The 24714-nt window shown below is 42.8% G+C and overlaps 2 protein-coding genes and 1 long non-coding RNA gene across 3 annotated transcripts in view; 1 reads left to right on the top strand and 2 right to left on the bottom strand.

Moving 5' to 3' along the window:
- LOC311126502 (NLR family CARD domain-containing protein 3-like) overlaps positions 1 to 24711 on the top strand; it is a gene marked incomplete at its 3' end in the record, with an annotated part of 115138 nt that extends 90427 nt beyond the window's left edge. The window contains exon 6 of the mRNA XM_084200497.1: positions 24654 to 24711. Coding sequence (XP_084056623.1) covers positions 24654 to 24711 — 58 coding nt within the window. The remainder of the gene's footprint in view (positions 1 to 24653) is intronic.
- On the bottom strand, positions 774 to 3302 carry LOC311126497 (G2/M phase-specific E3 ubiquitin-protein ligase-like). The gene is made up of 6 exons (XM_084200496.1): positions 3275 to 3302; positions 2167 to 2203; positions 2021 to 2088; positions 1811 to 1900; positions 1398 to 1711; positions 774 to 843 (listed from the first exon to the last, which is right to left on the bottom strand). The coding sequence occupies exons 3-6, from the start codon at positions 2032 to 2034 to the stop codon at positions 839 to 841; spliced, it is 423 nt and encodes a 140-aa protein (XP_084056622.1). The 5' UTR covers positions 2035 to 2088; positions 2167 to 2203; positions 3275 to 3302; the 3' UTR covers positions 774 to 838.
- Positions 3298 to 4282, bottom strand: LOC311126499. The gene is made up of 4 exons (XR_014612999.1): positions 4183 to 4282; positions 3770 to 4076; positions 3603 to 3682; positions 3298 to 3327 (listed from the first exon to the last, which is right to left on the bottom strand). It is a non-coding gene; the product is annotated as an uncharacterized lncRNA (long non-coding RNA).
- Positions 24712 to 24714: the final 3 nt, after the last annotated feature.

Below are 24714 nucleotides of genomic sequence, written 5' to 3'. Positions count from 1 at the left end.
CCTTTGGGAGTAATTCCAGCCTGGATTCCTCGTGTATGAAGCTACAGGCTTTACACACAACATCACCACACTCTTTATATCTGATTTTCAGGGACATTAACAAGAGATACTAAAACCTCTCTGCATGTCAGGATCTCTATGAGAACTGAGGGCAGAAATAGATCCATATGTAAATGACACTGCTACAGTATGGAGCAGGTGGTTGGATAAACAGCAGCAAGTCATCAAGGGTTTGATGGGTAAAGTGAGCCTCAAACCATCACTCTGCTGCCAGATGTGCAGCAGAGGTGGATGGATCACTTTAAGGGGTAACTGGACTGATTTTCCTCTATGGAAGAGTTAGTCAGGAGGAGAAACCTAAGATCTAATTTCTGTTTTTGCTTTGTCATTATGATGTATTGTGTGTAGATTGATGAGGAAAAGGATTTAAATATATTTTAAATTGAATCTATAAAGGTGTGCAGACTTAATGAAGGCACTGTAGTTTGACACAGAATGAAGTGACATCACATATCCGTTGAAATACACTAAGGTACAAATTCTGATTAAGGACAAATTGATAACAGATATACATACTTGCATAAACCAAAGATGGGGACCATGAGGCATTTCAATCAAAAAATTCATACATAAATAAATAAAAATCTCATCACTACAAATATCATCTTACCTGTCAATTACAGATGAGTTGCGGTCAATGATATACCATTGGAGGTAGTCTGACACGATTTCTTTATTTTCTTCCACAGTAGCCACATGTCTCAGACAACCTACTGTCTGTAACATTGTGCTGTGTCTCATCATACATTCTTGCAGAGCATCCAATGAAGCAGCATTCTCAATCTGAAAGACATGAAAATGGGCAAAAACACCCCAGTCAATAACTGTATGCACTGTATCTCCTTGCCTATTTTTTTAATAACGTATATAGCAAGGTGTAATCTTACACTATCAAAAACTAATAAATTAATTAAATATATTCTGCACGTGATATAGGAAGTAAACATTGTCTCAAAAACACTGCAGTAAGTATGAAAAACTCTGCCCTACCATACCCTTATGCTATTCTCACCTCTTGCAAAGCTTTCCCTATTTCTTCATCAGTTATTAAATTATTTGTTGCTTTGAATGAAGGCTGGCCTGCAAGATAATGTACAAGATCTTCTGACAGGAAATGGGGTCCTGAACCTCCATGCACAACTGACACAGCAATCATCTTTCCTGCCAAGTAGTATTCATCCTCCCTAACAGCTGTGAATGAATTCATATTGCAAAATTAAAACAATGCATTACTGTATATACTGTAATATGCAAGCATATGTCATGTGATATATCTGGTCAAAGAGCATTAACCAACCATTAGTAGCCTATAGTACACATCCAACCAATATGCATACCCTTTGCATTGTAGACCAAGAACCGATGTCCTTCTGGTCCATCAAAAATGGGCCGGTCTTTTAGGTGTTTCATCAGTAGAGTTAAAAACTCTCGTCTTGGACCACCAGTGTCAATTCCCTCTTCCAGAACACCAGTATCATCAGTAAATTTCACCAGCATGTCACAGGTTTCAGAATATGTTGTACGCTTGAAACCTCTGACTGCCCCATCCCAAACATTAGCCCTTGAGATGTTAAACCGGCTGACTTTTTTATGATCAATAGGAAGAGACAGGTTTGCTACGATGTCAGGTAATGCAATGTCCGTCTCCTCCCTGTAATGACAAAAAGTTAATTAATTTGTGGATATTCCAGATATACAAGAACTATTGTACAGTGAAAAAACTGGAGTGCTATAGTCAAAAGCATATTACATTGCTGTGTGTTGGAAATTCTTCACATTGACAGCAACCGGCTCTTCGTCCTCCTGCTCAACATTTGATGAATACAGGTCTGTGTATTTACTGTTGGGAAATTGCCATTTCCATGTTAAAACATCTTACAAACAAAAATGTCTTCCCCATGTAATCAGTTCAATACATTTAAATTATGTCAGTCATTATCTTTTTTTTTTTTTTCCTTACCTGTAGCAAGACATTTTTTCTGGATTTGCTTCCGGTGGATCCAGATCCTCAGCATCAGATATTACTATCTGAAAAAAAGATTAAAATGTCTGAAACAACAACACTGAAAGCAAGAAATGTCATGCTGCCACACTCTGCCTTATTACCTGTCCAGGCTGAATTGTTGATTGTCCTGGTGCATCTCTGAAACATGATAAAACATATTAAAATGATTAGCTCCATGATAAAGGCTATAATGTAGCTTTGAGTAGCATGTAGTAGTAGAGGGAACAGAAAGATGTATTAAAAAAAAAGATTATTTTGAGAACATAGGAGCGCTTCCTGGACTCAAATCTGAGTTAGTTTGAGTTTCTTTTTTAATGGAAAAGGTTTAAAATAAAATAAAGCTCAAACTACTATTTTTTAACTATTAAAATGCTTGTATTGTAAGTGGCCAAGCCATACAGAACCAATTTAGAAGAACTTTAATGCATTTTTGCATCTAGCCTTCGTCAGCGAGTCAAACAGATGAAATGAGAGACAATGGGTCTTTTCTAGTGTCCAAGGTGTTCTGGGCTAGAGTAGGTGTTGTAGACATCTTAAAACCAGTAGGTGTCCTTCAGGCCTACAATAGTCAAATCATGTCAACATTATGTATATGGATGTGTCCCATGTTTCCTATTGGTGGATTACCACTAGAAAAAACCCAGTGTCTCTCATTACATCTATTTGACTCCCTGACAAAGGCTAGATGCCGAAACGTGCTGGAGTTCTTTAAGTTGGTTCTGGATGACCGTGCCACTTCAGTAAAGGCCTATAGTACCTATGCAGGATCGACAGTGATGTGGGACATATGAATGGACAGTGGATACCCCCCACTTCATTCTCACGTGTTTTTTTTAATGGTTTGGTTAATTTTTGTTTATTCAACTGCAAGAGCAACTGTATTTCAGTGGGTTTATTCTGTAAAGCTCTGCTCACACAGGCAGCTGTGGGTTCTTTAGGTAGGGAGCGAGGGGGCACTGCAGTCAGTTACAGAAACAGCTGATAGCATGTAGCAACGTTGAGCTTATGTGCAGCAATATAAATGTATGTATAATGTGTATGTGAATAAGTAGTGAAATATCTGCTAGTAGTTTTATCAGTTTTGTGAGTTAAATAAAAAAAAAGGTGAAATTGCACTTTACCTGGTAGTGAAAGCACTGTATTCCAACAAAATATGAATTATTATTGCACGTGTGAAAATTCCTTTGTGTCCAAGTGTGCAACACCTACCTTTCATCGTCCAGCTTGTGTTTGGGAGTACTTCAATTTTGTGGTTCAAAAACCTGAGAGGAAACGGATAAAATGATCAACAACTTTCAACAGGTTCCATTATTTTTCCATTACCACATACAGTATATATCAATGCTGAATGGTTGTCTGTGTTACTGTATAATAGTTACTGAAAAATAATCAAAACAAGCCTTTTTCCACTAAAATATTGACCAGGGCATTGATTTTATGCTTAAAATCCAATGTACATCTAATTAATAAATTATATGAAAATGAATAAATACAAACATACATAAACATTTTTAAAAAAGAGAAATAACTGATGTACCAAAGTGTCAGCACGATTGAGTTCAGCTGTGCTCCTTGTTGTGATGACAATTTCAGAATCAGAGTCTGAGGTATCATCCACTGAAAAAAATAATTCAAACAACCATTATCTATCCTCCAGCAGAGTATCTAAATATGTAAAAATATTGAATCATGAGATCCACTAACCTCTTTTATAGTGTTTTTCTAGGCAAATGAAAAAAGTGATCTTGGAATATGCCTTTCCTATTTCCTTTTTATATTCTGCCAATTTGAATGGCCTTTCTGACCCAGGCACATGAACCACCTCTGAGCAGTCTGGATACAAAAGGACATAAGGTCCTTCGTGCATGTCCTTGTTAAATGTTGTCATTTTCTGGACAGCTTGTTTCAGTAGATCAGGTGCTGCTACCTCTGGGTCTGTAAATAACTGTAGTGTTTTCCCTCTTAGAGGTTTTAAATCAGTTCCACTTGGCACCATCAATCCTACGTTTATCTAGTAAAATAACAAAGATATAATTAATGTATACATAGGTAAAATAAATATACACAAATACATATAGAGCATTGCAAAATTGTAAAGGACGGTCAGTACACCTTACCTGGACGTGTTTTCTTTCTTTAGGCCTATATCTTCCTTTTGGCCCATAGTTAAAAGACTGTCGTTCTTTTGATTTCGAGCTTCTGTACTCCATGAACTGTTTGTATAAATAAATAATTGGTCATTTAGCAGACGCTCTTATCCAGAGCGACTTACAGGAGCAATTAGGGTTAAGTGCCTTGCTCAAGGGCACATCGACAGATTTTTCACCTAGTCGGCTCAGGGATTAGAACCAGCAACCTTTCGGTTACTGGCACAACGCTCTTAACCACTAAGCTACCTGCCGCCCTAGAACAACCATGATGGGCATGGTTGTTCTGCAGAAATGGACAGAGTTCCGAAACAGAAAGTTAGAAGCCGCTCAAAAAATCATTAGCGTTACTGTCCTTAGATAGCTAGCATTTTGGTTTTGCTAAACTTACTTTGCATAGCACTGTCCGGCTGTCGAGACGTCCCCTGTGTTTCCAATGTTTCCGTCTGGTCCGCGTCCTTTAAAAACTCCAAACACCGACCACACGTAAAGCAAAACCGCGTTAAGCTGTTCATGTGTTTGCCACAAAACGGGCAAAACATCCCTCGGCCGCAGTCCATGTTCGGGCGGTCACCATAAACTTTTTTGACGCCATAAACTCCACGACAACAACACGAAAAGACCACGCTCGTCACTTCCGGTATATGGTACATTCCCTTTCCGTGACGAATCTGTAATTTGTAAATTTGTTTCGGGACTGGTAAAAGTGTTTTGCGTCTTGTTAATTTGTTTTCTAAAATGTAAATTTGTTTTCTAAAATGTAAATTTGTTTTATAAAATGTACATTTGTTTTCCAAAATGTAAATTTGTTTTCCAAAATGTAAATTTGTTTTCCAAAATGTAAATTTGTCTCGAGCTTTGTAAAAGTGTTTCATTCTTTGTAATGTTGCTTTGCACTTCCCGGCCACCGTAAAGTTGTCCACTTTTAAAACCCTTCAGCTTCTTCTCGCTGAGTTGCTTGAGGACACGGTAGCGCTGTGGCGAGGAGGCACAAGATAGGTCCTTAAAATAACATAACTAAGGCTACTTAACATTGTAGAAACTCTGGAATCACACTTTGTTGGCATACAGACACCCACAATCTCTCCTTCTATCTCGGTACATTCTGTGTTGCACCAACGAGTGTTCAGTCCTTGCACACCATATAATGGAGGGTGTCATTCCAAAATACCCCTTCGCTGCATTGAACCTGCTAATTACCGAGACAGTTGAACGTTAAAATGATTGAGAATGACTTTCACCACTAAATAAACTTCCACAGTTTGACAAAGACACATCAGGGGAAAACAGCTACCCGTATTAAAAACCTTTCATTATGGCGATAGCTATTTGCTGCAGTGACTGAGAGCCAATTGAGGCCCAGTATTCTCAGTGCTTCTGGGGCCTGTGCAGCGCAGGTGAATGGTGTGCGTGTGTGTATGTGTGAAATGTAGGATTGTCTGAGCACAAACAGAGCTACTTATTTTGGCAACGTATGAAGCAGAGTTAGCAAACAGCTTGAGTGATGAATGACAGGCTGCTAGGAGAGGCAGAGAACCCAAAGATCCTTCCTCACTCACACTCCCAGAAAAAGCTTTTGAGTTGCTGTGGATCCAGTGGTTTGTGTGTGTGTGTGTGTGTGTGTGTGTGTGTGTGTGTGTGTGTGTGTGTGTGTGTGTGTGTGTGTGTGTGTGCGCACGAGGCAGGCTGCCTCTGCCAACTCCTAATGAAAGTGTTGCTGAGGAGGAGAGTGATAACTCTAAGACAGATGTGCCTCAGCTCACCTGTGTGTTTGTATGTGTGTGTGTGTGTGTGTGTGTGTGTGTGTGTGTGTGGGGGGGGGGGGGGGGGGGGGGGGGGGGTTTGGTGTGGAGGAGGGATGGGAGGGGGGTATGATGAACACATGACATCTGTCTGTGACACAGGTGAGAGCTCCAGCCTCTAGCCCAGCCAGACTAGAAAACACTCATCTGAAATTGGACAATAAACTACAGTTTGTAATGAAATACAGGGATGTGTCTTTACAGGTTACTGCCACATCACTGAGCTTTCTACATCTGAATGAGTTTTCTACAGAGATGACGCACAGTGGTCAAACAGCAGTGTTGACACTGTGACTATGGTGGGGCTGTTAAGCATGAAACACACTGAGAATCTCACTGCCGATATACTGCCGATGAGTACTTACTTTACATTACTGACTTTATTGTCCCCATGGGGACATTTTGTTGCACTATCATGCACATTTTTAAAGTGGCGTTTATACAGTAGACAACAAATTGACAATACAAAATTCATAACAGTTACATACAGTATATATCAATGAAAGAGACTACCCTGCTGGCCTTACTGGTGGATAGGAACATTAGCCCAAGCTGTTTAGGAGGGATATCACACCTGGCACAAATGTTTGTCTAGTTCTGTTTTTCCTGCCGGGGTGTGCCCTATACCTGCACCCAGAGGGGAGTAGTTCAAAGTTCAGGTACGGGGGTGGCTTGGGTCTAAATTGTTTTTGTGAGCCTTGCTGAGGGCTCTGAACTTAAAGATCTCATCACCTTGCTTGCTGTGGTGATAATCCTTCTCAGCATATTTTTCTGTCTGACAGTGGCATTGCCAAACCAACAAACAATGCAAAAAGTTTAAATACTAAGATTTGTAAAACACAGTCAGTATAGTACAGTTAACATTAAAAGATCCCAGCTTTTTGAGAAAGTACAGTCTCTGTTGACTCTTTTTGTAAATCAGGTCTGTAGATTTACTCAACTGAAGCTTATTGTCTAAGTGGACAGTCAGATATTTATATTCCTCTACAATCTCTATGTTCTGACCTCTGATAGATGTTGCAGAGGTGGGTGTTGTTCGCTTCCTGAAGTCTATCTATGCACATCTCTTTGATCTTGTTGGTATTGAGGACCAAGTGTGATTCATCACACCATCCTACAAAGTCATTTAGTACTGGGCCATGACAGAGGGAGGCCGTTCCTTCTCTTGCTAGAACAAAAATGGTACCTGCTGCGTGCCGACCCAGTAGCAACGAACCTACCGATTCTACTTGTAGAATAGCAATGCTTGTCAGTGGCCAATAACTTGACTTTGAGCCAGTCAGAGAGCACGAAACCCCATGTGGGGGAGACAGCAATTATTTATTTTTAAAGAGGGCATTTTCTGCGTACATCCACAGATGAGCCAGTCACACTTCATATGCAATGTAGGCTATGGGATGGTAGCTAGATAAGTGCACAGACGCAATGCACACAACACTAAATACTTCCTCCAAGACAGCTAACCACTGTAGTTAGTATTGCCATTATAATTAAATCACAATGGATTAGATCGTTTCCATTAAACAGCTGCCTGTGTTAGCTGCCTAGTTAGTGCAATGTCCTTAGCTAGCTAGCTATGTTGTGCTAGCTAGCGAATATGCTAACATTAACTAGTTAGCTAAACATTTGGCTATGGGCTGGCACTGGCAATATGGGATTATGGAGAGTGCCTTAAATTGTTTCTTCATCATCTTGCTAGGTAGTTATCTAGTAGTGGCCATCTGGCTAGTATCAACAAGGGCTTTGTACAAAATAACGACATTAGCGCAGATAACTTGGAATCTAGACCATAAGCAATACGCACATATATGCATTGCCAAACAACGCTACTACCACCTTCTGGTTTGGAGTATTTTAACAAGGCTGAGTGGCTGACGACTTCCAAGGTCTTTGCTGTGTGAACAAATACAGTGTGAACACATTAGTGAATACATAAAATATGTATTCACTAACTGTAAGTCGCTCTGGATAAGAGCGTCTGCTAAATGACTAAAATGTAAATGTAAATGAACACATAAGAGATTGACTGCCGACACTGTTCAGAGGTGCTAAGTACTAAATAAAGGTGAAATAAAAACAAATAAAAAACTGTCGGCAGGCAAACGTTTGACAATCCAACCGGTCTGTCTGAGCTTTTAGAGGAGGGGAGACACCCTTCTGTGCGTCTGTCACAGCCGAAGACTAACACAGAGGAAGAGGGCTGTTGGTCTGAGAGGAGGAGTGAAAAGGAAGGTAGGGGGAGAGATCAGGGCCTAAAGTGCTTAACAGTCCAGAGAGAGGAGTGTGAGAAAGCCATCAAGGAGACCACACCTCTGTTAAAATGAAGAAGCACCAGTAACTACAACCACAACCCCCTCTGCTTCCTCCCCTGGCCCCTCTCTACTATCCCCTCATTACCACTGGTGGTCCTGGAGGTAGAGCTCAGTGTTGCCAGATTGGGTAGTTTCACACCTAAAAGAAATGCGATGCAAGAAACATACAAATCCCGCCCACCCAGCTCACAGAGAAATCTGTTAAAATGTGGCTACTTTTTAGTGGATTGGGCAGGATTTTGGTTCTGATTGTGCTAGAAAGTGGCAATAGAATCTGGCAACACTGGTAGAGCTATACCGGCCTTGGGGTGGGGAAGAAAGCCTCCGAGCAGCCTCCAAGTATGCTTTTATATTTTCCTTTAAGTGGAAAACATCAGATTTGTTCATGTTAAGCCTCTGGAAGACTATACATAGACTGAAAACTCAGAATGGATCCTGCTGAACAACTAGCAGTGAGTAATGATAGGATGTGTCAACAGAACACTGAGGGATAGAGAGCAACTGGACATGCCTAGCTCTGGAACACAGTCCTAGTGGTGCTAGGCTTCTTCACTGGTTTATTTAGCTCTTAATGAAAGAAGAGAGAAGACAACGGAGGGAAAGACAAACAGAGAGGAAAGAGAAGGGGAAGCTGCTGGTACTTTGGGAGACGATGATGAGTTTGCTGAGGTGCCAAGATAATTCACTGTTGAACAGTAGAGGACTCCCACATACTCCCGCATAACTGACAGATCTCTGCTGCTAAGAGAGGCCCACACTCTCATACAGAGAGTACACACATAGAGCGTGATTTACCCTTTGGAGTCATGCACCGTATACCCTGACTGCACATGTACATATGCACGCACGCACACACACACGCACACACACAGACAGACAGAACTGATTTACTGGCTCCCTGAAGGCCTGATAAAACACTGTCTGCATGACCTCACTTCCTGTTGCTGCAGCCAGCGGGAGGATGGATAGACATTAACCCGCTGAGTGGTAGAGGAGATGAGGACACATACACACACATTTCCACTCAGGGTGTTTTACTGGCTGGGAATCTGCCCCCCTGACCTTTCCCGTGTCATGCTTTAGGGGAGGTGGTCTGATCCTGACCTGTGACCCCCACATTGGCCCTCGAACAAATTAAATCAATTTGTCCTTGGGGGTTAATAATGTTTTCCATCCTATCTATCTATATACAAGTTATAAAACTGAACCTCAACTCTCAGTCTCAATTACAGTTCCAGCAAGTTTAAGAGTGATGTCTGACGTGATGATATCATGAGGTTTTCCAACTTCTATCCCTCGTCGCTTAAATCATCCTTCAATTTGAATTCATCTTAAATAATTGTTTGCCCGCTGATGTCTGCCTTTAAAGTATAGTATGGCTATATAGGAAATGCCTTTTTGGAAGTGAACCCCATCACTCAAGCTTGTGGCGTAAAGCGAGTTTTAGAAGATACATTTTCAGTGGACAACTTTCTTCTTTAATCGGTGCAATGTGCCGAGGAGTGAGGAAATACCTGGCCACAATTCCTGGCAAGCCCTGGGAGAATCTACTTCCATATGGACCATGACTTCAGATCAGTCCTTAGCAAAGCTGCACTGTTGAAAATGGTCAGACGGTAATTACTACGAATGGCTTCTTCAAACAGGTAAGATGACAGAGGTACCGGGAGTCCAAGGCCAGACTCAGCGAGATGACGGAGCACGTGGCACCCTATTCACATTGAACTACTTTTGACCAGTGCATTATATAGAGAATAGGGGGTTGTAGGAGCTATTCATCATGTTTTTGTTCTATTGATTTAATCCCTATATTTACCTGTTTAGCACCTGACTGCCCCGCTGATTTACATTTCCCCCCCATTGAATATATAAAAGGCTGCCAGGTGAATGAGAAAATTAGCTGCAATTTTTAAAGGAACCGGTTGACTTTGTCTTTTAGCTAGCTAGGTCTTTTAAATTTGCAAAAATAAAAATAAAAAGACACAATTGATGAAGGACGATGATTATGAAGACTAAATACATAAAATGTAAATGTTTGAGGACAGGGTTTTGTTCTTTCTGGATTCCACTAGAATGACGCTATTAGAGATCTCGCACATGAAGCCCTACCTAGACTGCAAGTGCCGGCATTTTTTCCTCTGGTCTAAAATAAAATATCGCAATGCCCCAGGGCAGTGATTGGGGACATTGCCCTGTGTAGGGTGGCGTCTTTCGGATGGGATGTTAAATGGGTGTCCTGACTCTCTGTGGTCACCAAAGATCCCATGGCACTTATTGTAAGAGTAGGGGTGTTAACCCCGGTGTCCTGGCTAAATTCCCAATCTGGACCCTCATACAATCATGGACACCTAATTAATATTAATAATAATAATATGCCATTTAGCAGACGCTTTTATCCAAAGCGACTTACAGTCATGCGTGCATAATTTTTTTTGTGTATGGGTGGTCCCGGGGATCGAACCCACTACCTTGGCGTTACAAGCATCGTGCTCTACCAGCTGAGCTACAGAGGACCACATCCCCTGCTTCCAATTGGCTCATTCATCCCGCCTCCTCTCCCCTGTAACTATTCCCCAAGTCGTTGCTGTAAATTAGAATGTGTTCTCAGTCAACTTACCTGGTAAAATAAGGGTAAAATAAAAAATAAATTACAATTGTGTGGGTGGGAACTAGTGTGCCTGAGAGCACAGACAATTTTCAACCGTTTCATATCGTACTCTTTCTGTTAGTGACAATGATTTAAGAAAATAACGAAAATAAATGGACTAAAATTATTGGATTTCTCTCTTTTATTGGATTGTGTGCAATGGAATTATCCCCAGGTCACTAGTAAGTGGCATCAATAACTTTTTGTATTTGCCACTACAAACTGGTGAGATGACAGAGAGGTACCGGGAGGCCCAGGTCAAGGCCAGACTCAGTGTAATAATTGATGGAGGAGTGGGAGCAGGAGAGGTGGCCAGAGAGGTGTCCAGAGAGGGATGGATGAGAGGGGGCAGGAGAGTGGGCCAGAGAGGGATGGAGGAGAGGGGGCAGGAGAATAGGCCAGAGAGGGATGGAGGAGAGGGATGGAGGAGTGGGAGCAGGAGAGGTGGCCAGAGAGGGATGGAGGAGAGGGGCCAGGAGAGTGGGCCAGAGAGGGATGGAGGAGAGGGGGCAGGAGAGTGGGCCAGAGAGGGATGGAGGAGTGGGAGCAGGAGAGGTGGCCAGAGACGGATGGAGGAGAGGGGACAGGAGACAGCCACTGATGGGGGATGAGGGGGTAAGAGCAGTGTTGCTCATCGGAGGCGTGTACCACTGACACATACACACACACACCAGAGAAGGCTGGTAGGAGGAGCTATAGGAGGATGGGCATATTGGAATGGCTGGAATGGAATAAATGGAACGGTATCAAACACATCAAACATATGGAAACTCTTCCATTTATTCCATTCCAGCCATTACAATGAGCCTGTCCTCCTATACCTCCTCCCACCAGCCTCCTCTGATACACACGTATACATAAACACACTAGGCATTCATGCACCTAAGGGTATTCTGTTGATGCCTCTCTCTCTCTCTCGTTGCATCCAATGGCAGTGTACGCGATAAGCTAATGCAAGGAGCTGCTTGTGGACTTGCCATCTCTAACGCAGTTCCACCTCCGATTTGATAGAATCTAGCCCTTCACATTGCATTATCCAGTAACCACATCAACCTTTAATCCACATCTTATACTTTTCTCATATTTTGTGTGTTCTTTCTTCCATATGGGAATGAATGCTGACAAATAAATGCTCTTATTATTTTATTGATGAAGTATTCCACTAAATGAAAGAAGATAGAAATGAACTTTTGACCAATGCTAGCTGATAATATTTACTCTTCCATATGCGTTGTGTTCTTACATCTTCTTCAGTATGAGGTCTGGGATGTACACCATGTGATTTTCTTTGCCATATGCCTTTTTCAACAGCTTTTCTCTTTCTTTCTCCCTCTGTTTCTTTTCGTTATAGTTCCTTGCCACCTCGTCCAGGTGGGCTTTCACCCTCTCCTTATTCTTCCTCACTTCTTCCTTACTCTCTGCTTTTCTAGCTCTGAGCAGTTCTTTTACTTTGTTCTTCTCCAACAAGTCTCTTTCTTTCCTCTCCTTTTCCTCCTGCTTTGCCCTGACTCTCTGGGCGCGTTTAGTTTCCATCTGAAAGAGAAAGTCCATACATGTTGGTCAGTGATCTGAAATATGATTATTACTCCTTCTCTAGCATGCAGTCAACTTAATCTGTTGAATCTGATAGTATAACCATTAGAAGGTGACTTGTGACCTCCCTGAACTGTGACTGGTTAAATGGAGTACTGTACCTGTGCCTGCTCTTGCTCTATGAACCTCAGGACAGTCTGCATCTGGTACAGCTTTATATACGCCTCCTTCATCCTCTCCACCACATCCCTCTTCTCTATTGCCCATCTCTCTTTGTCCCTTTGCATTTTCTCAATTTCACTACTCTTTCTCTCCCGCTCCTCTGTAATCTTCCAGTTCTCCTTCTCCATCTCTCTCTTTTCCATCTCCCATCCCTTCTTCTCTTGTCCATTCAGGCACAGAATCCTCATCTTTTCTCTTTCCAGAGCCTCTATCGCTCTCTCCTTCTCTCTCAGCTCAATTATCCACTCCTCTGCTGCCTGCGTGCTCCTCCTCTTAATCTCCTCCTTCTCCTTCATCCATCTTTCCCCCCGTTGATCCAAGAGGCTTCGTAGGCCAGCCTTGGCCTTGGCCCATCTCCCCCTGTCCTCCTTCCAGGCTACTAGGGTCTGATTCCTCTCCTGGTCTGCTTTGGCCAAAGCTGTCTCCAAACCATTTCTTATGAGGTTCCATCCATTCCTCTCTCTCACCCTCTCCTTCCCCACCGTTTCATTCTCAGCTAACAGTCTCTTCTTGTTCTCCACTGTCACCTTCCATAACTTGGCCAAGGAAATCTTCACCTTTGATATCTTGTCCACCATTGTTTGTTTGTCGGTCGCTGCGCTTTCTCTCTGTTTGTCCATCACCTCTCGCTGCCTTTCATTCTCAGCTAACAGCCTCGTGTTCTCCACGGTCAACTTCCCTATCTTGGCCAAGTGCAGTATGTTCTGCACCTTCAGCTTTGCCATCTTGAGCTCCATATTTTTTCTGTCTGACACTGCGCTTTCTCTCTGTTTCTCAAACAACTCTCTCTCCAGCTTCCATTGGTAACAGTTTACCTCAATAGAAGCCTCAGTCTCCCTTATCTGTCTCAGCAACTCTTCAATTAGCCTTTCTCTTTCTTGCTCTGGTTCCACCCTCACCTTGTTGACTTCCTCCAACACCTCTCTCTGCAGCTTCCACCGGTAGTGGTCTACCTTGTTACAAGTCTCAATCTCCTTTCTCATTCTCAGCAGCCCCTCCATTTCTCTTTGTCTTTCTATCTCTCGTTCCCCCCTCATCTTGTTGCCTTTCTCCATCTCCTCACTTTCAGTCATCTCTTTCTCCATCTCAATGACTTCTCTCTGCATCAATATGTATGGAGAAACATGTATTCCTTATTTATTTTTATTTTGTGTGAATCTTTTCCATGTCATTTTCTTAAAACTGTCTGGCCATGCCAGTTTTCCAACTTCAGTTACCTTCAGGCTAACTGGTATAATTTATTAAATGGTAATAAGTAGGCCTACCTTCACTGATTTCCTTAGAAGTCAAACACTTTTACACATTATTATGTTCTAACTCACCTCTCCTCCGCGATATCTGTCCACTTATGAAGATTTAAAAAGATATACACTTGAGTAGTTATGGTGTGGTGAATGGACATGCTGGTTGTTTTCTTTGGTTTGGAACTTGTTGTAGCCAAGTTCTAATTCCAAATTCTATGGTTGTAGCCTAGCTTAATTGTTGAGTCATAATGAGATTGGAATGTTGGCTTGAATTCTGTATTATGGACAAAAATCTCAGAATTCTGAAGATTTTAGAATTATATTTAAAAATTATTGTTTGTCATACATTCTATATACATCATTCTAGCCCTTGGATGCTCTCTCAGAGTTATAAGTCTTATATTCTCAGCCCAAAATAAATTTGGTCTATTTCAAAAATATTCAAAATAAGGATTACTTTGTAAGTATTGGTTGTCATGGTGCCGTGAGGAAGCCTAGGCAGAGAGCTCTGTTAATATGTGACCGACCCCCCCCCCCCACACACACACACTCACTTAAAGACCTTGAAGTTTGGTTTGGAAACAACATCACTATTTGTCCTGGCAATGAAGGTCTGTCTTCTGGAACACTCATGAAAAAAGAGAATGGTTTTCGTTTAAGTTGTCCACTTTAAAAACCCTTCAGCTTCTTCTCGCTGAGTTGCTTGAGGACACGGTAGCGCTGTGGCGAGGAGGCACAAGATAGGTCCTTAAAATAACATAACTAAGGCTACTTAACACTGTAGAAACTCTGGAATCACACTTTGTTGGCATAAAGACACCCACAATCTCTCCTTCTATCTCGGTACATTCTGTGTTGCACCAACGAGTGTTCAGTCCTTGCACACCATATAATGGAGGGTGTCATTCCAAAATACCCCTTCGCTGCATTGAACCTGCTAATTACCGAGACAGTTGAACGTTAAAATGATTGAGAATGACTTTCACCACTAAATAAACTTCCACAGTTTGACAAAGACACATCAGGGGAAAACAGCTACTCGTATTAAAAACCTTTCATTATGGCGATAGCTATTTGCTGCAGTGACTGAGAGCCAATTGAGGCCCAATATTCTTAGTGCTTCTGGGGCCTGTGCAGTGCAGGTGAATGGTGTGCGTGTGTGTATGTGTGAAATGTAGGATTGTCTGAGCACAAACAGAGCTACTTATTTTGGCAACGCATGAAGCAGAGTTAGCAAACAGCTTGAGTGATGAATGACAGGCTGCTAGGAGAGGCAGAGAACCCAAAGATCCTTCCTCACTCACACTCCCAGAAAAAGCTTTTGAGTTGCTGTGGATCCAGTGGTTTGTGTGTGTGTGTGTGTGTGTGTGTGTGTGTGTGTGTGTGTGTGTGTGTGTGTGCGCACGAGGCAGGCTGCCTCTGCCAACTTCTAATGAAAGTGTTGCTGAGGAGGAGAGTGATAACTCTAAGACAGATGTGCCTCAGCTCACCTGTGTGTTTGTATGTGTGTGTGTGTGTGTGTGGGGGGGGGGGGGGGGGGGGGGGTTGGTGTGGAGGAGGGATGGGAGGGGGGTATGATGAACACATGACATCTGTCTGTGACACAGGTGAGAGCTCCAGCCTCTAGCCCAGCCAGACTAGAAAACACTCATCTGAAATTGGACAATAAACTACAGTTTGTAATGAAATACAGGAATGTGTCTTTACCGGTTACTGCCACATCACTGAGCTTTCTACATCTGAATGAGTTTTCTACAGAGATGAAGCACAGTGGTCAAACAGCAGTGTTGACACTGTGACTATGGTGGGGCTGTTAAGCATGAAACACACTGAGAATCTCACTGCCGATATACTGCCGATGAGTACTTACTTTACATTACTGACTTTATTGTCCCCATGGGGACATTTTGTTGCACTATCATGCACATTTTTAAAGTGGCGTTTATACAGTAGACAACAAATTGACAATACAAAATTCATAACAGTTACATACAGTATATATCAATGAAAGAGACTAGCCTGCTGGCCTTACTGGTGGATAGGAACATTAGCCCAAGCTGTTTAGTTAACATTAAAATATCCCAGCTTTTTGAGAAAGTACAGTCTCTGTTGACTCTTTTTGTAAATCAGGTCTGTAGATTTACTCTACTGAAGCTTATTGTCTAAGTGGACAGTCAGATATTTGTATTCCTCTACAATCTCTATGTTCTGACCTCTGATAGATGTTGCAGAGGTGGGTGTTGTTCGCTTCCTGAAGTCTATCTATGCACATCTCTTTGATCTTGTTGGTATTGAGGACCAAGTGTGATTCATCACACCATCCTACAAAGTCATTTAGTACTGGGCCATGACAGAGGGAGGCCGTTCCTTCTCTTGCTAGAACAAAAATGGTACCTGCTGCGTGCCGACCCAGTAGCAACGAACCTACCGATTCTACTTGTAGAATAGCAATGCTTGTCAGTGGCCAATAACTTGACTTTGAGCCAGTCAGAGAGCACGAAACCCCATGTGGGGGAGACAGCAATTATTTATTTTTAAAGAGGGCATTTTCTGCGTACATCCACAGATGAACCAGTCACACTTCATATGCAATGTAGGCTATGGGATGGTAGCTAGATAAGTGCACAGACGCAATGCACACAACACTAAATACTTCCTCCAAGACAGCTAACCACTGTAGTTAGTATTGCCATTATAATTAAATCACAATGGATTAGATAGTTTCCATTAAACAGCTGCCTGTGTTAGCTGCCTAGTTAGTGCAATGTCCTTAGCTAGCTAGCTATGTTGTGCTAGCTAGCGAATATGCTAACATTAACTAGTTAGCTAAACATTTGGCTATGGGCTGGCACTGGCAATATGGGATTATGGAGAGTGCCTTAAATTGTTTCTTCATCATCTTGCTAGGTAGTTATCTAGTAGTGGCCATCTGGCTAGTATCAACAAGGGCTTTGTACAAAATAACGACATTAGCGCAGATAACTTGGAATCTAGACCATAAGCAATACGCACATATATGCATTGCCAAACAACGCTACTACCACCTTCTGGTTTGGAGTATTTTAACAAGGCTGAGTGGCTGACGACTTCCAAGGTCTTTGCTGTGTGAACAAATACAGTGTGAATACATTAGTGAATACATAAAATATGTATTCACTAACTGTAAGTTGCTCTGGATAAGAGCGTCTGCTAAATGACTAAAATGTGAATGTAAATGAACACATAAGAGATTGACTGCCGACACTGTTCAGAGGTGCTAAGTACTAAATAAAGGTGAAATAAAAATAAATAAAAAACTGTCGGCAGGCAAACGTTTGACAATCCAACCGGTGTGTCTGAGCTTTTAGAGGAGGGGAGACACCCTTCTGTGCGTCTGTCACAGCTGAAGACTAACACAGAGGAAGAGGGCTGTTGGTCTGAGAGGAGGAGTGAAAAGGAAGGTAGGGGGAGAGATCAGGGCCTAAAGTGCTTAACAGTCCAGAGAGAGGAGTGTGAGAAAGCCATCAAGGAGACCACACCTCTGTTAAAATGAAGAAGCACCAGTAACTACAACCACAACCCCCTCTGCTTCCTCCCCTGGCCCCTCTCTACTATCCCCTCATTACCACTGGTGGTCCTGGAGGTAGAGCTCAGTGTTGCCAGATTGGGTAGTTTCACACCTAAAAGAAATGCGATGCAAGAAACATACAAATCCCGCCCACCCAGCTCACAGAGAAATCTGTTAAAATGTGGCTACTTTTTAGTGGATTGGGCAGGATTTTGGTTCTGATTGTGCTAGAAAGTGGCAATAGAATCTGGCAACACTGGTAGAGCTATACCGGCCTTGGGGTGGGGAAGAAAGCCTCCGAGCAGCCTCCAAGTATGCTTTTATATTTTCCTTTAAGTGGAAAACATCAGATTTGTTCATGTTAAGCCTCTGGAAGACTATACATAGACTGAAAACTCAGAATGGATCCTGCTGAACAACTAGCAGTGAGTAATGATAGGATGTGTCAACAGAACACTGAGGGATAGAGAGCAACTGGACATGCCTAGCTCTGGAACACAGTCCTAGTGGTGCTAGGCTTCTTCACTGGTTTATTTAGCTCTTAATGAAAGAAGAGAGAAGACAACGGAGGGAAAGACAAACAGAGAGGAAAGAGAAGGGGAAGCTGCTGGTACTTTGGGAGACGATGATGAGTTTGCTGAGGTGCCAAGATAATTCACTGTAGAACAGTAGAGGACTCCCACATACTCCCGCATAACTGACAGATCTCTGCTGCTAAGAGAGGCCCACACTCTCATACAGAGAGTACACACATAGAGCGTGATTTACCCTTTGGAGTCATGCACCGTATACCCTGACTGCACATGTACATATGCACGCACGCACACACACACGCACACACACAGACAGAACTGATTTACTGGCTCCCTGAAGGCCTGATAAAACACTGTCTGCATGACCTCACTTCCTGTTGCTGCAGCCAGCGGGAGGATGGATAGACATTAACCCGCTGAGTGGTAGAGGAGATGAGGACACATACACACACATTTCCACTCAGGGTGTTTTACTGGCTGGGAATCTGCCCCCCTGACCTTTCCCGTGTCATGCTTTAGGGGAGGTGGTCTGATCCTGACCTGTGACCCCCACATTGGCCCTCGAACAAATTCAATCAATTTGTCCTTGGGGGTTAATAATGTTTTCCATCCTATCTATCTATATACAAGTTATAAAACTGAACCTCAACTCTCAGTCTCAATTACAGTTCCAGCAAGTTTAAGAGTGATGTCTGACGTGATAACATCATGAGGTTTCCCAACTTCTATCCCTCGTCGCTTAAATCATCCTTCAATTTGAATTCATCTTAAATAATTGTTTGCCCGCTGATGTCTGCCTTTAAATTATAGTATGGCTATATAGGAAATGCCTTTTTGGAAGTGAACCCCATCACTCAAGCTTGTGGCGCAAAGCGAGTTTTAGAAGATACATTTTCAGTGGACAACTTTCTTCTTTAATCGGTGCAATGTGCCGAGGAGTGAGGAAATACCTGGCCACAATTCCTGGCAAGCCCTGGGAGAATCTACTTCCATATGGACCATGACTTCAGATCAGTCCTTAGCAAAGCTGCACTGTTGAAAATGGTCAGACGGTAATTACTACGAATGGCTTCTTCAAACAGGTAAGATGACAGAGGTACCGGGAGTGCAAGGCCAGACTCAGCGAGATGACGGAGCACGTGGCACCCTATTCACATTGAACTACTTTTGACCAGTGCATTATATAGAGAATAGGGGGTTGTAGGAGCTATTCATCATGTTTGTGTTCTATTGATTTAATCCCTATATTTACCTGTTTAGCACCTGACTGCCCCGCTGATTTACATTTCCCCCCCATTGAATATATAAAAGGCTGCCAGGTGAATGAGAAAATTAGCTGCAATTTTTAAAGGAACCGGTTGACTTTGTCTTTTAGCTAGCTAGGTCTTTTAAATTTGCAAAAATAAAAATAAAAAGACACAATTGATGAAGGACGATGATTATGAAGACTAAATACATAAAATGTAAATGTTTGAGGACAGGGTTTTGTTCTTTCTGGATTCCACTAGAATGACGCTATTAGAGATCTCGCACATGAAGCCCTACCTAGACTGCAAGTGCCGGCATTTTTTCCTCTGGTCTAAAATAAAATATCGCAATGCCCCAGGGCAGTGATTGGGGACATTGCCCTGTGTAGGGTGGCGTCTTTCGGATGGGATGTTAAATGGGTGTCCTGACTCTCTGTGGTCACTAAAGATCCCATGGCACTTATTGTAAGAGTAGGGGTGTTAACCCCGGTGTCCTGGCTAAATTCCCAATCTGGACCCTCATACAATCATGGACACCTAATTAATATTAATAATAATAATATGCCATTTAGCAGACGCTTTTATCCAAAGCGACTTACAGTCATGCGTGCATTCATTTTTTTGTGTATGGGTGGTCCCGGGGATCGAACCCACTACCTTGGCGTTACAAGAGCCGTGCTCTACCAGCTGAGCTACAGAGGACCACATCCCCTGCTTCCAATTGGCTCATTCATCCCGCCTCCTATCCCCTGTAACTATTCCCCAAGTCGTTGCTGTAAATTAGAATGTGTTCTCAGTCAACTTACCTGGTAAAATAAGGGTCAAATAAAAAATACATTAAAATTGTGTGGGTGGGAACTAGTGTGCCTGAGAGCACAGACAATTTTCAACCGTTTCATATCGTACTCTTTCTGTTAGTGACAATGATTTAAGAAAATAACGAAAATAAATGGACTAAAATTATTGGATTTCTCTCTTTTATTGGATTGTGTGCAATGGAATTATCCCCAGGTCACTAGTAAGTGGCATCAATAACTTTTTGTATTTGCCACTACAAACTGGTGAGATGACAGAGAGGTACCGGGAGGCCCAGGTCAAGGCCAGACTCAGTGTAATAATTGATGGAGGAGTGGGAGCAGGAGAGGTGGCCAGAGAGGTGTCCAGAGAGGGATGGATGAGAGGGGGCAGGAGAGTGGGCCAGAGAGGGATGGAGGAGAGGGGGCAGGAGAATAGGCCAGAGAGGGATGGAGGAGAGGGATGGAGGAGTGGGAGGAGAGGTGGCCAGAGAGGGATGGAGGAGAGGGGCCAGGAGAGTGGGCCAGAGAGGGATGGAGGAGAGGGGGCAGGAGAGTGTGCCAGAGAGGGATGGAGGAGTGGGAGCAAGAGAGGTGGCCAGAGACGGATGGAGGAGAGGGGGCAGGAGACAGCCACTGATGGGGGATGAGGGGGTAAGAGCAGTGTTGCTCATCGGAGGCGTGTACCACTGACACATACACACACACACCAGAGGAGGCTGGTAGGAGGAGCTATAGGAGGATGGGCATATTGGAATGGCTGGAATGGAATAAATGGAACGGTATCAAACACATCAAACATATGGAAACTCTTCCATTTATTCCATTCCAGCCATTACAATGAGCCTGTCCTCCTATACCTCCTCCCACCAGCCTCCTCTGACACACACGTATACATAAACACACTAGGCATTCATGCACCTAAGGGTATTCTGTTGATGCCTCTCTCTCTCTCTCATTGCATCCAATGGCAGTGTACGCGATAAGCTAATGCAAGGAGCTGCTTGTGGATTTGCCATCTCTAACGCAGTTCCACCTCCGATTTGATAGAATCTAGCCCTTCACATTGCATTATTCAGTAACCACATCAACCTTTAATCCACATCTTATACTTTTCTCATATTTTGTGTGTTCTTTCTTCCATATGGGAATGAATGCTGACAAATAAATGCTCATATTATTTTATTGATGAAGTATTCCACTAAATGAAAGAAGATAGAAATGAACTTTTGACCAATGCTAGCTGATAATATTTACTCTTCCATATGCGTTGTGTTCTTACATCTTCTTCAGTATGAGGTCTGGGATGTACACCATGTGATTTTCTTTGCCATATGCCTTTTTCAACAGCTTTTCTCTTTCTTTCTCCCTCTGTTTCTTTTCGTTATAGTTCCTTGCCACCTCGTCCAGGTGGGCTTTCACCCTCTCCTTATTCTTCCTCACTTCTTCCTTACTCTCTGCTTTTCTAGCTCTGAGCAGTTCTTTTACTTTGTTCTTCTCCAACAAGTCTCTTTCTTTCCTCTCCTTTTTCTCCTGCTTTGCCCTGACTCTCTGGGCGCGTTTAGTTTCCATCTGAAAGAGAAAGTCCATACATGTTGGTCAGTGATCTGAAATATGATTATTACTCCTTCTCTAGCATGCAGTCATCTTAATCTGTTGAATCTGATAGTATAACCATTAGGAGGTGACTTATGACCTCCCTGAACTGTGACTGGTTAAATGGAGTACTGTACCTGTGCCTGCTCTTGCTCTCTGAACCTCAGGACAGTCTGCATCTGGTACAGCTTTATGTACGCCTCCTTCATCCTCTCCACCACATCCCTCTTCTCTATTGCCCATCTCTCTTTGTCCCTTTGCATTTTCTCAATTTCACTACTCTTTCTCTCCCGCTCCTCTGTAATCTTCCAGTTCTCCTTCTCCATCTCTCTCTTTTCCATCTCCCATCCCTTCTTCTCTTGTCCATTCAGGCACAGAATCCTCACCTTTTCTCTTTCCAGAGCCTCTATCGCTCTCTCCTTCTCTCTCAGCTCAATTATCCACTCCTCTGCTGCCTGCGTGCTCCTCCTCTTAATCTCCTCCTTCTCCTTCATCCATCTTTCCCCCCGTTGATCCAAGAGGCTTCGTAGGCCAGCCTTGGCCTTGTCCCATCTCCCCCTGTCCTCCTTCCAGGCTACTAGGGTCTGATTCCTCTCCTGGTCTGCTTTGGCCAAAGCTGTCTCCAAACCATTTCTTATGAGGTTCCATCCATTCCTCTCTCTCACCCTCTCCTTCCCCACCCTTTCATTCTCAGCTAACAGTCTCTTCTTGTTCTCCACTGTCACCTTCCATAACTTGGCCAAGGACATCTTCACCTTTGATATCTTGTCCACCATTGTTTGTTTGTCGGTCGCTGCGCTTTCTCTCTGTTTGTCCGACACCTCTCTCACCCTTTCATTCTCAGCTGACAGCCTCGTATTCTCCACGGTCAACTTCCCTATCTTGGCCATGTGCAGTATGTTCTGCACCTTCAGCTTTGCCATCTTGAGCTCCATATTTTTTCTGTCTGACAATGCACTTTCTCTCTGTTTCTCAAACAACTCTCTCTCCAGCTTCCATTGGTAGCAGTTTACCTCAATAGAAGCCTCAGTCTCCCTTATCTGTCTCAGCAACTCTTCAATTAGCCTTTCTCTTTCTTGCTCTGGTTCCACCCTCACCTTGTTGACTTCCTCCAACACCTCTCTCTGCAGCTTCCACCGGTAGTGGTCTACCTTGTTACAAGTCTCAATCTCCTTTCTCATTCTCAGCAGCCCCTCCATTTCTCTTTGTCTTTCTATCTCTCGTTCCCCCCTCATCTTGTTGCCTTTCTCCATCTCCTCACTTTCAGTCATCTCTTTCTCCATCTCAATGACTTCTCTCTGCATCAATATGTATGGAGAAACATGTATTCCTTATTTATTTTTATTTTGTGTGAATCTTTTCCATGTCATTTTCTTAAAACTGTCTGGCCATGCCAGTTTTCCAACTTCAGTTACCTTCAGGCTAACTGGTATAATTTATTAAATGGTAATAAGTAGGCCTACCTTCACTGATTTCCTTAGAAGTCAAACACTTTTACACATTATTATGTTCTAACTCACCTCTCCTCCGCGATGTCTGTCCACTTATGAAGATTTAAAAAGATATACACTTGAGTAGTTATGGTGTGGTGAATGGATATGCTGGTTGTTTTCTTTGGTTTGGAACTTGTTGTAGCCAAGTTCTAATTCCAAATTCTATGGTTGTAGCCTAGCTTAATTGTTGAGTCATAATGAGATTGGAATGTTGGCTTGAATTCTGTATTATGGACAAAAATCTCAGAATTCTGAAGATTTTAGAATTATATTTAAAAATTATTGTTTGTCATACATTCTATATACATCATTCTAGCCCTTGGATGCTCTCTCAGAGTTATAAGTCTTATATTCTCAGCCCAAAAGAAATTTGGTCTATTTCAAAAATATTCAAAATAAGGATTACTTTGTAAGTATTGGTTGTCATGGTGCCGTGAGGAAGCCTAGGCAGAGAGCTCTGTTAATATGTGACCGACCCCCCCCCCCCCCCCCCCCCCCCCCCCCACACACACACACACACACACACACTCACTTAAAGACCTTGAAGTTTGGTTTGGAAACAACATCACTATTTGTCCTGGCAATGAAGGTCTGTCTTCTGGAACACTCATGAAAAAAGAGAATGGTTTTTGTTTAAGTTGTCCACTTTAAAAACCCTTCAGCTTCTTCTCGCTGAGTTGCTTGAGGACACGGTAGCGCTGTGGCGAGGAGGCACAAGATAGGTCCTTAAAATAACATAACTAAGGCTACTTAACACTGTAGAAACTCTGGAATCACACTTTGTTGGCATAAAGACACCCACAATCTCTCCTTCTATCTCGGTACATTCTGTGTTGCACCAATGAGTGTTCAGTCCTTGCACACCATATAATGGAGGGTGTCATTCCAAAATACCCCTTCGCTGCATTGAACCTGCTAATTACCGAGACAGTTGAACGTTAAAATGATTGAGAATAACTTTCACCAGTAAATAAACTTCCACAGTTTGACAAAGACACATCAGGGGAAAACAGCTACTCGTATTAAAAACCTTTCATTATGGCGATAGCTATTTGCTGCAGTGACTGAGAGCCAATTGAGGCCCAGTATTCTCAGTGCTTCTGGGGCCTGTGCAGTGCAGGTGAATGGTGTGCGTGTGTGTATGTATGAAATGTAGGATTGTCTGAGCACAAACAGAGCTACGTATTTCGGCAACGCATGAAGCAGAGTTAGCAAACAGCTTGAGTGATGAATGACAGGCTGCTAGGAGAGGCAGAGAACGCAAAGATCCTTCCTCACTCACACTCCCAGAAAAAGCTTTTGAGTTGCTGTGGATCCAGTGGTTTGTGTGTGTGTGTGTGTGTGTGTGTGTGTGTGTGTGTGTGTGTGTGTGTGTGTGTGTGTGTGTGTGTGTGTGTGTGTGTGTGTGTGTGTGTGTGAGAGTTCAGGTGTATCCCTCAATGACTGTCTGTTCTTCTGCTTACCGCTACAGTGTGGAACATGGTGGAGAGAACACAATGAAACCTGGACTTATAAAATGTGAGTGTTGACTG

Source organism: Coregonus lavaretus (assembly GCF_964263955.1).
Source record: "Coregonus lavaretus genome assembly, contig: HAP1_SCAFFOLD_287, whole genome shotgun sequence".
NCBI classification, from domain to species: domain Eukaryota; kingdom Metazoa; phylum Chordata; class Actinopteri; order Salmoniformes; family Salmonidae; genus Coregonus; species Coregonus lavaretus.
Note: the sequence above shows the minus strand (reverse complement) of the source record. Positions and strands in the feature narration are given on the sequence as shown.